The sequence below is a fragment of the Carlito syrichta genome, unplaced genomic scaffold (assembly GCF_000164805.1).
Source record: "Carlito syrichta isolate Samal-C Ts95f unplaced genomic scaffold, Tarsius_syrichta-2.0.1 Scaffold120620, whole genome shotgun sequence".
NCBI lineage: Eukaryota > Metazoa > Chordata > Mammalia > Primates > Tarsiidae > Carlito > Carlito syrichta.
In genome coordinates, this window is record NW_007064716.1 from 24197 (window position 1) to 36838 (window position 12642).

The 12642-nt window shown below is 53.5% G+C and overlaps 1 protein-coding gene across 1 annotated transcript; it reads left to right on the plus strand.

Moving 5' to 3' along the window:
* The first annotated feature begins 5811 nt into the window (after nucleotides 1-5811).
* IGFBP2 (insulin like growth factor binding protein 2) lies at nucleotides 5812-12042 on the plus strand. The gene is made up of 4 exons (XM_021707600.1): nucleotides 5812-5821; nucleotides 7449-7678; nucleotides 9009-9149; nucleotides 11556-12042. Exons 1-4 carry the CDS (start codon nucleotides 5812-5814, stop codon nucleotides 11718-11720), a joined length of 546 nt encoding a protein of 181 aa, XP_021563275.1. The 3' UTR covers nucleotides 11721-12042.
* The last annotated feature ends 600 nt before the right edge of the window (nucleotides 12043-12642 follow it).

Here is a 12642-nt window from a genome sequence, read left to right on the forward strand (position 1 = left end):
AGATTTGGGGGCCCAAATTCTTGAACTTCTTTGGCTGGAAATAGTCACAAGGAATCCAATTGGCTTTTCACAGCCTACAACCCTCTTTGTTCGCCACCCAGTCAACTCTTGTCATTTCCTTTCTCTGGGCTTCTACTTCAAGTTCTGATTCAAGTCCCGAAGCCTGTGCCACCTTAAAAAACAAAATAAAACAAAACACACATCCGCAAACCAAGCCCATGGGTTTCCTCCTCTTAGTTGGCAGACCAATAAAGAAATGGAATGAAACATGTCCTTGAATCCAGGTGGCCTCCGTGAGGGTGGACAAACTGACCTTCACTTCAGAGAGGTCGGGACATCTCAGGACAGGAAACCAACTCTGTCTTCCTTGAAGAAAGCTGTCCGGTTGACCCCTCCTGAGACCTGGAGTCAGGATCACATCATGACATTTGTGGGCCCTGAACACTTTTAAAAACATGTTTTATTTAATTAATCTTCCTTCCTTCCTTCTGACAGGATCTTGTTCTGTTGCCCAGGCTGGAGGGCAGTGGCATAATCATAACTTACTGTACCCTCGAGCTACTGGCCTCAAGCAATCCTTCTGTCTCAACCTCTTGAGTAGCTGGGACTACAGACAAGCGCCACTGAAGCTGACCTAAAAATATATTTTAAAACGGGTTTTTGTAAATGTAAATAAGTGTATTCATGCTATGTATGAAGTGCTTGGTCCAGAGGGGGCACAGCACTGGTAAGCAGAGATCCGGGTAACACAGATGAAGAAAGAAAAGATTTATTTAAAAAGATTACTTCCCACATGTGGCCATCTGGGGTGCAGTCCGATGCCGCATGGAAGATACAAAGAACTGTGCAGAAGTTAGGTTAAAAAATATTGTTTATTTAAAAGTAAATTAAGAGGGGAAGAGAAGATCCACCTTCCCAAGGTGGGGGAGGGTGCCAAAACCAGGAAGCATGGCGGCAGCCGTAGGTCAAAGAGTATATGGCCACGCCAGAGTCCGGCAAGGCAATGGCCCACGGCTGCTTGTAGTTGAGTCCTTTTAACCATTCTCCTTGATGGGGAAGATCATTAAGGTGATTGGGTGGTGGTCTGCTCCACGTCATCATGAAGGGGCAGGCAAGCGCAGGTACTGAGGTCAGGTGATGGACAGCAGACATGTGGGTGGGTTAGTCACATGACTGCTGCCATGGTAGGGTCTGTCTGAGTCCCGTAGGTTAACTTGGGGGGAGGGGGTTTAACTTGGGGGAGTTTGGTCCTGGATGGGTTTTTCCTGAAAGAGACTTGTTAGACCTTTGCAATCCACAAACTCCTTGACCAAAGGCAGGTTGTATTATCACTTTTATGGCTCTTTCCTTGTCTTGCACCTGGTGGAGGGATAGGCTAGAGGGGGTGGAATAGGCTGCCACTTAGCCTGCAGTAGAATGTCTGAATGCTTGCTTTCTTTTTCTTTTTTTTTGAGTTGGAGTCTCACTCTGTTGCCCAGACTGGAGTGCAGTGGCCACTCCCGGCTACCCCAGTCTCGACCTGCTGGGCTCCGACGATTCTTCCGCCTCAGCCTTCTAAGTAGCTGGAACTACAGGCGCGCGCTACCACACTCGGCTAGTTTTTTTGATTTATTGTAGAGATGAGGTCTCATCAAGTTGCTCAGGCGGGTTTCGAACCCGCGGGCTCAGGCAGTCCACTCACCTCAGCCTTCCAAGGCGAGGGATGACAGACTGAGCCCGGCACTGAATGCTTTCTAATGGCTATGGTGAGGCAAGTACCACCTTTCATTAAGACTTTGACCTAAAAGTTCATTTCATTTCTGATTTAAAAAGAAGTGAAAATGGCTGGGGTTGGGTGACTCAGCCAGTAATCCCAGCACTTTAGGAGATCCCAAGGCGAATGGATTGCCTGAGCCTGTGGGTTCAAAACCAGCCTAGGCAACCAGGTGAGACCTCGTCTCTGCAATAAATCAAAAACTAGCCAGGCATGGTAGCGTGCTCCTGTAGTTCTGGCTACTTGGAAGGCCCGCCAGAGCCTAGCAGGTTGACACTGGGGTGGCCGTGAATGTGCCACTGCACTCTAACCTGGGCAACAGAGTGAGACTCCAACTCAAAAAAAAAAAAAAAAAAAAATGAAAACATTTTCGAGGTCCCTAGTCGCTCTGTCTGCAGTGCCTAATAGACAAGTTGGTCTGACCTGAAGCCTCCAGGCCTGAATGCACATTTATCTGCACCTGCCCTTTTCTTTTGTCAAATACTTTCCCAGAGTTTGCAGAGGATTTTGAGGATTAAACATTGGGTTAACCTCTAGGACTCAGCCAAAGGATGCTTTGCGGTACAAGTGCCTGGGAGAGCTTCGGGGAGAGAGAGCGGCAGGCTGCAGCTGGGATACCAATGCCAGGGAGACTCCTGCATCCTGCCCCAAGAAGCTGGGAATGCAAGGGTGGTGGTGGGGTCGTAGAGGGGAGAAGGATGTCGTTGAACTTGATCTGCTTTAAGTGAGGCTGGAGTCATTTCAGCAATGGGCTGGAAATTTCCAGGCCCTGGGATAAGCGTGACTCTAGAACGATGATTCTCACCCTGGGGTGATTTTGCCTCCCAGGGGCCATTTGGCAACTGGATGAAGGTTGTCCCAAGTTGTGACTGTCCCAACTTGAGGAGGGGGCGTCTGGCATCCGGGTGGTAGAGGCCAGGGATGCTGCTCAATATCTCAAATACACAGGCAATCCCCCTGCAACCGAGACTGATTCCATCCCAGTGTTAGCGGTGCTGAGGCAGGGAGATCCTGATCCCAGAGGCTATTCCAGGCCTTGGGTTCGGATGAACAGAGTCCTCCCCAAAGCTCCAAAGATTACACATGATTCAATCCGAGAACGTGAAATCATAGCCATCATGGAGACCCGCCATCTTAATCCGAAAGGGCAGAGACAGGTGAACTTCTGAGAGTCGCAGGTTTCATGCTCGTAAAATGGAAGGTACGAGCAATGGTAGCAGTGTGCTGCACCAGCAGATTCCCAGAGCCTGCGTCTTCTCTGACTACCATGTGAGCAGAATGTGGTCTTGAGTCTGGAAGAGGTGTTGAAGCTCCGCCTTTGAAGCTTGATCTTGGGTACAGACATCATGGGGGCGGGGTGGGCTGACCTGGAGGCGCCCTTTTAATTTCTCCCTCATTTTGATCCTGAGTGGCTGAGATGGAGGAGACAAAGGACTCTCCTCTCCCCTTGCACTGCAGACAGAGTAGAAAAGGGCTTTTCCAGCCATCCTGTTTTCCTATTGTGTCTACAGGGGGTGGGGGCAGGGACCCTGAGGTCCCACCCGCATCCAGGGGCAGAGAAGCCTAAGGACGGAGACAGGGAGACTGGGGACGAGACCTGCTGTGTCAGATGGACGGTTCCCTGGGTCTGACCATTCCTCCTTGCTGTCCAGATTTGTCTCGCCTCAGACTTCTCACCCCCATCGCTGTGGAGGGAAGGGGTATCTTCATGAGCAGTACAGGGTTGACCCCTGTACTGCTCAGTCCCAGAGGCTGGCCAGGTGTGGACCTGGTGGCACTGACGAAATCTGTGCAGCATGACAGATGGTCCCTGTCTGGGAAATCTGGCAGGCTGCTGTGTGAGGGCATACACGGCATACTTCCCCAGGGCTCCCTGGATCTCTGCTTTGCTCCCGGAGCGCCAAGAAAAAGGTGGGATGGGTGAAGAGCCTTCCGGATGGTGGCTGGGTTTGATTCAACATGGTGGAACTGGACTTCCACCCAGCCTGGAGGCAAATGCTACATCTGCCGTTTCCTGTCAGTAGTGCTGGGCTGCTGGAACAGAATTTAATCTGTGCTTGCTTCATTTATGGTAAAACCCAATCCCTAGAGCCCCTGAGGGAATAACCATTCTAGATAAAAGGACTTACCAGGTTTCTAAGGTTTATGCATTTAAATATTTCAAGTTTTATTTTTGTGAGTTTTAACCATTTTGGGTAGATGTTTTTTTAAATGTGAGTGAGGTATTGTGAAATTCTAACGCGTCTTCCCCTTTTTAGCATCCCAAGGTCATCGACAGCCGTTCTTGTTTTGGGCTATGAGACATGGCCATCCTCAGGGTCAGTGAGGGGTGTGGCATCGTTTGCTGTGCACAAAATGTCCCTGGAGTTCTTCTGTTTGGTTTTGTCAGTGTCCTCTTTCCTCCTTGCCATTTGATACTTCTTGCCCTGTCCACACGCATTCCTTCTTTTTCCTTGTAATTTTGTTGATTTTCCTCTGCGGTGGCCTTGGAAGCCAGACATCCAGAAATCGGGCTAACTGGAGCAATACTGTTGTGAAGCGGCGAGGTTCTTCGTGGGCTGACACTCTCCTCGTCTTGGTGGAAAATGCCAACATTTAAAAATGCGCAGACTTGGTGACAGTTATTAGGATGCCTGGAAGCTCGTTTTCCTTTGTTTCCTGATTCTGGGTGGGATTCCGCGTTGCTGAAGTAGCAGATAACTGAGGCAACCATCATCTCAACGTCAGCAGCAGCAACTGGCCAGGCGCGGTGGCTCACGCCTGTAATGCCAGCGCTTTGGGAGGCCGAGGTGAGAGGATTGCCTGAGCTCGCAGGTTCGAGACCAGCCTGGGCAACTTGGCGAGACCTCTTCTCTACAATTCAAAAAAAAGCCGGGCTTGGTGGCTCAACCTGTAATCCCGCGCCTTTGGGAGGCTGAGGTGAGTGGACTGCCTGAGCCCGCGGGTTCGAGACCCGCCTGGGCAGGCGAGACCTCATCTCTACAATAAATCAAAAAATTAACTGGGCATGGTAGCGCCTGCCTGTAATTCCGGCTACTTGGAAGGCTGAGGCGGAAGAATTGCCAGAGCCCAGCAGTCGAGGCTGCGGTGGCCGGGAGCGGCCACTGCACTCTAGTCTGGGCGACAGAGTGAGACTCCAAATAAAAATAAAAAAAAAAAGTTAGCTGGGCATGGTGGCGCACACCTGTAGTTCGAGCTACTTGGAAGGCTGAGGTGGAAGGATCGCCTGAGCCCAGCAGGTCGAGGCTGTGGTGGCTGTGAGCTTGCCACTGCATTCTAGGCTGGGCAATGGCGTGAGACTGACTCAAAAAAAAGAAGCAGAGGCCCAGTAGTGATGTGCAGGGGAAACACAGCTCATAGAGGAAGTTTTAACCAGAGATTTAACCAGAGCATGCCCTCTGGCCTGGCGCTGCTACCCTGGAGAAACATGCTTTGTGGCTAGTGAGTACCGACCAGGCCCAGTGGGAGGGGAAAGGATGGGGCAGACCTTGTTGAATGCCCCCATATGCTGGGGACCATGCCGGACGCTCCTGATGGTAGGTGCTCTAGTGCCCGCACCTGGTGCCCTGCCTGGTGAGGAGGAGATGCCCCTCCCTTAGCGAGTGACAGCGTGAACACCCTCGTTTAGAAGTATTTGGAGAGTCATTCATTTGGTGTTATCGGGACTGTAAGTTTTTGCAGGTGCATTGAAGGGGAAAGAGAACATGTACAAGACTTGTTGAAAAACACCCCCTGTGCACCCACCCAGATCTTGTTGGGACCTGCACGAGAGCGGTTCTGGGCGCTGTGGTCTGGGGCTGTTTGCTCGGCTGTGTCTCCAAGGGGCGGAGGCTGGGTGGTTTGATTCCCCGCCCTTCCCGAGCTTGCTGGGGCTTGTCTCTCCTGTACCATTTGGGTCCTCTCCCCTCCCTTGGCTGGACGTGCCCCAGCTGGAGTGAGACCGTGGTAGGTTGGCGCTGCTCTCAGGGCCCCCTTTGCCAGGGCTCTGTGCAGCAAAAGGTAAGAAAGTCTAAAGAGGCTGATCAGTTGCTCCTTGGACCAGCATCTCGAGGGGCTCCATGCCCTGCAGTCAGTGCAAACTACAGTGTTGAGGAACGTGTGAGTGTAATGGACTTGGAAACCGGTAAACATCCATGGGGCGGATCTGGAGCAGCCCAGGAGCAGCACTGTGGGCCCTTGGAGGTGGGGCAGGTTGGCCCATGCGGGGTGACAGCAGGGAGTGCTGGAGACCGGATTCTGGATACAACGTGGCTCTCTGGCTTCTCACTCCCTCGCCAGACACGCCTCGGCCCAGGGATCTCTGGTGTGAGTTGAGTTGGAGTCTCACTCTGTCGCCCGGGGTGGAGTGCATCCGCTGGGCTCTGGCAATCCTTCCACCTCAGCCTTCCAAGTAGTTGGAACTATAGGCGTGTGCTACCATGCCTGGCTAATTTTTGATTTATTGTAGAGACGAGGTCTCACCAAGTTGCCTGGATGGGTCTCGAACCCGCGGGCTCAGGCAATCCACTCGCCTCGGCCTCCCAAAGTGCTGGGATTACAGGCTGAGCCACCGAGCCCGGCCGGCGTGAGTTTTTAAAACTCACCGAATCAATGCCCTTCTAGACCATACATAACAGAGAACTTAAACCGGGGGTTAGAGGTGGGTGAATCTGCCATTTCCTGGTAAGGGCTTTGCCAACCCCTTCATCCCCCTGTGCTCCTTTGCTCTGCCCCAACCTCGTGGAATGGAGGCAGAATAGATCAGCTGTCCCTGTCATTTTTCAGGCGTCAGACAGCCCTGAGTTCAAATCCTGAATCCGCCCGGGCCCTGTGGCTCATGCCTATAATCCCAGCACTTTGGGAGGCCGAGGAGAGAGGATTGCCTGAGCCCACGGATTCAAGACCAGCCTGGGCAACTTGGCGAGACCTCATCTCTACAGTAAATCAAAAATTAGGCCAGTCTCGGTGTCTCAGCCTGTAATCCCAGCACTTTGGGAGGCTGAGGCGAGTGGATTGCCTGAGCCTGCAGGTTCGAGACTGGCCTGGGCAACTTGGTGAGACCTCGTCTATACAAAAAAAAAAAATTAGCTGGGCATGGTAGCACGCACCTGTAGTTTCGGCTACTTGGTAGACTGAGGCAGAAGGATCGCCGGAGCCCTGCAGGTCATCACTGGGGTGGCTATGAGTGTGCCACTGCCCTCCAACCTGGGTGACAGAGTGAGACTCCAACTAAAAATAAAAGTTAGCTGAGCGTGATGGCTGTTGCCTGTAGTTCCAGCTACTTGGAAGGCTGAGGCGGAAGGATCACCTGAGCCCAGCAGGTCGAGGTTGTGGGGGCCATGAGCAGTGTGCCACCACCCTTCAGCCTGGGCGACAGAGTGAGACTCCAACTCCAAACAAAAACAAAAAACTCCTGAATCAGGGATTTGTGATTTTGGTCAAAGAGCGAGTGACCGCTATGAACCTCAAATTCTCCACTTCTCCATCTGTATGACTTGGGGGTGGGAGCTACTAGTACCCTCCTAAGAGTTGCTGTAAGACCGAAACTGACCATCCAGGTAAACTGCTCATCCCAGACCCAGGCATGGTGTCAGTACTCATGCAGAGTCATCATAGTCTGGCTACGCGTCATGATTTGGGGTCCAAGGGCCCCCCAGAGGACTGGTCTCTCTGAGAAACTGAACCTGGAGCTCCCATTCCCTTCTTCTCTCTGCAGACAATGGCGATGACCACTCTGAGGGAGGCCTGGTGGAAAACCACGTGGACGGCACCATGAACATGCTGGGCGGAGGAGGTGGCGCCGGCCGGAAGCCCCTCAAGTCGGGCATGAAGGAGCTGGCTGTGTTCCGGGAGAAGGTCACGGAGCAGCACCGGCAGATGGGCAAGGGTGGCAAGCACCACCTTGGGCTGGAGGAGCCCAAGAAGCTGCGGCCGCCGCCCGCCAGGGTCAGTGGGAGTCAGGTCTGGGTGGCGGGCGAGGGAGGACTTGGAAAGGGAGTCTCAGCTGGGGGAGGTTGCCCCAATAATACCCTCATCCTGTGGTGCCTGGGGACAAAGCACTTTTCTCTCCAGTTCCGCCACCAACATAATCCGTGACCTTCTGGGCAGTGAGTGTCTCTGGCTGTGAAATGGACTGGACATACGCCATGTGTTTTATTTAGTTTTCCGGAGAGTGTCTTGCTCTGGTCACCCAGGCTGAGTGCGGTGGTGTGATCATAGCTCACTGTGATCTTGACCTTCTGTGTTCAAGTGATCCTTCCCACCTCAGCCTTCTGAATTAGCTGGGACTACAGGTGCACACCACCATGCCTGGCTAATTTTTACATTTTTTGTAGAGATGGGATCTTGCTATGTTGCCCAGACTGGTCTGGAACTTCTGAGCTCAAGTGATTCTCCTGCCTCAGACTCCAAAAGTGCTGGGATTACAGGTGTGAACCACTGTGCCTGGCCAGGACATATGTCTTGAAGTTCCCTCCTTCTGAAGCTTCTATATTAATATGTGGTTTCGAGACATAGACAAAGAAAACGAGTCCCAGAGATGAAGATTGACTCCCTGAAACGTGCTCACTCTTGATGCCACGTGCTTCCCTCACTGAGATTCCCCCTTTCCTCTTTCCCACTCAGCTCTGCTGTCTCAGGTCTGGGCCCCAGCTGGCTTTATGGGAAGGAATCGAGTGTGGGCCTTTGGCTTGGGGTATGGATACCCTGGTGACAGCCACTTGACCCAGGGCTTGCAAGAGTCCACCTTGACCCATCAAAACCATTGGTACAGAGCAAGGAGACGAGTGAACACACAGGTCCCAGCCGGGTGTAGGGGCTCACACCTGTAATCCTGGTACTTTGGGAGGCAGAGGTGAGAGGATTGCCTGAGACCAGGGGTTCGAAACCAGCTTGGGCTACTTGGCAAGATCTCATTTCTACAAATAAATAAATAAATGAATTTAGCTGGACGTGGTGTTGCATGCCTGTGGTTGTAGCTACTTGGGAGGCTGAGGTGGAAGGATCACCTGAGCCCAGCAGGTTGAGGCTGTGGTGGTTGTGAGCGTACCACTGTACACCAGCCTGGGTGACAGAGTGAGACTCCACCTAAAACAAACAAAACAAACCAAAAAACACATGCCCTGCAGTTTTCTCTAGAGGTGGGGTTGGGTGAGTGAGATATCCCTGGCAGGAGTCAGAAGTCCCTGGTCCGTGGGAAGTCCCTCTCTGAGGAGTTTCCCTCTGAGGTGCTGGTGGGTTGTTCTTACTCCCTGCGTCCTCTCCCGTCTGTTTGCAGACCCCCTGCCAGCAGGAGCTGGACCAGGTCCTGGAGCGGATCTCGACCATGCGCCTTCCGGATGAACGGGGTCCCTTGGAGCACCTCTACTCCCTGCACATCCCCAATTGCGACAAGCATGGCCTGTACAACCTCAAACAGGTGGGCGAGGGTGCCAGGCTGGGTGGGAGCTGGGCGAACCTTGCTTCGGCCCCACCCGCCTGTGGCTCCCCGAGGACCGAGGTCTGAGCTGAACAGAGGCTCCGGCTTCTGGAACCACAGAGATGGCAGGGGTTTCCCTCCCTGGCCCCAGGCGGGTCAGAGCTGACTCCACCCACCGAGCCCTGCATCGAGCCACCTGTGGCCACCTGTGGCCGGTTGGGAGGGAAGGAGCTTAAGCCCATGCTGCTGGGCCTGAGCTGCACCTGGGGCTCTCCTGGACTTGCTCCCAGAACTGCCATGAAGTAGGTGGTATGGGGACAAGAGTTGGCCATTCTAACAAGCTCCCGGGTGATGCTTGCACCCAGGACTACACTGCTCAGAATCACTGATTTCAGCCATTGGCCACGTAGCCTCTGGCTTGCAGGTATCTCAGGGAATGGAGCATCAGGGGTGGAGAAATGCCTCCGAGATGATTTCTGCATTCATCCCAGAACAACATTCTAATCACATCGGAGAAGACGAGCAGAGTTTAAACCACCAGAGCTGTTTGTCCTTCCAGCTCTGTTCATTCGGTGCATAAGCAATATTTTCCCATGACATTATCCATATTTTTTTGCATAGCCACAGGCTTGGCAGTGATGACACACGGATCGGCTGTCTTTTCGCTCAGCTCACCTGTCACCTCCTCCACCTCCCTGTACATGTGCACTTCCCGTCAGGCAGGGGGAAGGAATGAGAGGGAGAAGGGGGATGGTGTGGCCGCCAGCTGTCATCCTGTTTTCAAGCAGAGGTTCCCAGCCCTGGCCGCATACTGGGGTGTTCTAAGGAGCTTGAGAAAAGATTGATGCCAGGGTCTCACTCCCAGAGATTTCTGATTTTGCGGGTCTGGAGTGCTTTCTGGGCATTAGGATATTAGAAAGCTCCACTGGTGGTCCTAACAGGCAGTTAGGGCTGACCTAAAGGGTGGATATTTGAGTGAGGAAATGGAATTCAGGATTCTGCTGACCCTTGGGGTCATTTCCTCCACCACAGAGCACCTTGTCCCTCTAAAAACTAGTCCAACATTAAGCTATTTTTTTCTTTGAGTTGGATCTTATTCTGTTGCCCAGCGTGCAGTGGCACGCTCACGGCCACCGAAGCCTTGACCTCCTGGGCTCCGGCGATCCTTCCTCCTCAGGCTTCCAAGTAGCTGGAACCACAGGTGCTCATCACCACGCCCTGCTAATTTTTTGGTTTACTGAAGAGGCGAAGTCTCCTCAAGTTGCCCAGGCTGGTCTCGAACCCCTGGGCTCAGGCAGTCCTCTTGCCTCGGCCTCCCAAAGTGCTGGGATTACAGGCATGAGCCGTTGCGTCCAGCACATTAAGCTCTTTGTACACATGCCCTCTAAATGGAAGCCGGTGACTTCGTTTGGAGCTCAGAGGAAAGGAATCCTGATCTCACGGAAAACAGGCAGGCAGTGTGCTGTGTGGGGAAACTCAGGTGATTTGCAGGCATGATTAGCACATGGATAAGAACAGGGACTCTGGAACCGGAATTCCTGGCTTCCTATCTCAGCTAAGTCTCTTACTAGCTATGTGTAGCTTGGGGCAAGTGGTCCAGCCAAACTATGCTTCTATCTCCTCATCTGTGAAGTGGGGATAATAATGGTTCCTCATTCACAAAGCAGGTGTGAGGAGTCCATAAATATACTTGTTAGGTCTAATCGGAATGAGCAGTGTGTTGTGTCTCTTGGTCACACAGTGCCTAACATAGGTGACTTTCATTGTGACGTGAGGTTTCTCGCTTCATACTGGCTGAACTCCCGTATGCCGGCTCCCCTGCTGGAGGGGACCTCCTTGAGGCTGGGGGCTGAGTCTTTTCATCTTTGGGCCTCCCCAGTGGCCTCGCCGATTAGCGCGGCGTCCGTATCCCACGGGAGCGCGTTGGCCATGCAGGAGCTCCCAAGTGGGCACTTGCGCTTTTGTCTGTTTGATTTTGAGTTAAGGGTCTCACTCTGCCACCCAGGCTGGAGTGCAGGGGTGTAATCATGGCTTACCGCAGCCTCAAACTCTTGGGCTCAAGGGATCCTTCTGCCTCCGCCTCTCAAGTACCTGGGACGACGGGCGCACGCCACCGTGCCTGGCTAATTTTTTTATTTTTATTTTTTTGGTAAAAACAAGGTTTCACTCTGTGGCCCCGGTCTCAAGCAATCTTTCTGCCTCGCCTTCCCAAGGTGCTGGGGTTACAGGCGTGAGCCACCGTGCCCAGCCTGAAATCTGCAGAGGGAGTCGAAGGTTGAGAGGCTGCGCCCTGAGCGCCAGCGAGGTCAGCACAGGGCAGTTGCTCACAACACGCTTGGCTGATGGCACCAGGAGGGGCTGTTGGCTGCAGGAGTGAGTTCCCGGCTCTCTCTTCTCTCTCCTCAGTGCAAGATGTCTCTGAATGGGCAGCGCGGGGAGTGCTGGTGTGTGAACCCCAACACCGGGAAGCTGATCCAGGGAGCCCCCACCATCCGGGGGGACCCCGAGTGTCACCTCTTTACAACGAGCAGCAGGAGGTTCGCGGGGGTGCACACTCAGCGGATACAGTAGACCCCAGCCCGCCGGTGCCTGGCGCCCCGCCCCCCCCCACACAGGCGGAAACGGAGAGTGCTCGGGTGGCAGGTGGCGGGGGATTTTCCAGGAGTTCTGACACGTGTATTTATATTTGGGAAGAGACGGGCACCGAGCTCGGCACCCCCCTGCCCGCCCCCCCCCCACTGGAGATGCTGTCCCCTCCCCTTCTTGCCTCCCCTGGAGAGGAAGGGGGCTTGCCATGGGGGAGTCGGGGTGGAAGCTTGGGAGGGGGGAAAAGAAATTTTTATTTTTGAACCCCTGTGTGTCTTTTGCTTAAGATTAAAGGAAGGAAAATAAAGTGTGTGTCTCTTGCCTGAGTCTCTGGGCCTCCCTGGGAAGGAGATCTGAGGCTGCCTGAGCCTCCTTTTACCCGGCTTTGCCCCTGGCTCCTGGGAAATGGGAAAGGTTCCGCCTCGGTGTCCCAACCGGGAAACGGGAAGAAGGAAGGGGCAGGATGCAGGGGCATCTCCTGGGTCCAGACCAAGCCTTCCAGTGCAGCCTTGGGCATCTGTGGTCTCCCTGCCTGGACTCCCCGGGGAAGCTTCAGCCCCCTTTGGCCCCTGTCTTGCCCTCCACAGGTGGGATCGATCATGGCAGGGGGAGGGGAGGAGGGAGAACACAGGTCATCCATCCTCTCTCCTGCCTCCAGATGACACCTGACACTGCAGAGGGAGGCTGTTAGGGTCCGAGTAACTGCTCCGCTGTTCTCTCTCGATACCAACACATCAAAGGGACGGGGAACTGGTGCCAAGAAGTTTATTTCTGAGTTCAAATCCAAGGAGCAGAGCCAGACTCAAGTTCTTTTATTTTGTTTTTGTTTTTGTTTTTTTTTGAGTTGGAATCTCACTCTGTCGCCCAGACTGGAGTGCAGTGGCCGCTCCCAGCCACCGCAGCCTTG

Coding starts and splice junctions, on each gene's coding strand:
- IGFBP2 (XM_021707600.1), top strand. Junction 7,679..9,008: donor TGCGGCCGCCGCCCGCCAGG/GTCAGTGGGAGT, acceptor GTCTGTTTGCAG/ACCCCCTGCCAGCAGGAGCT. Junction 9,150..11,555: donor GCCTGTACAACCTCAAACAG/GTGGGCGAGGGT, acceptor CTCTCTCCTCAG/TGCAAGATGTCTCTGAATGG.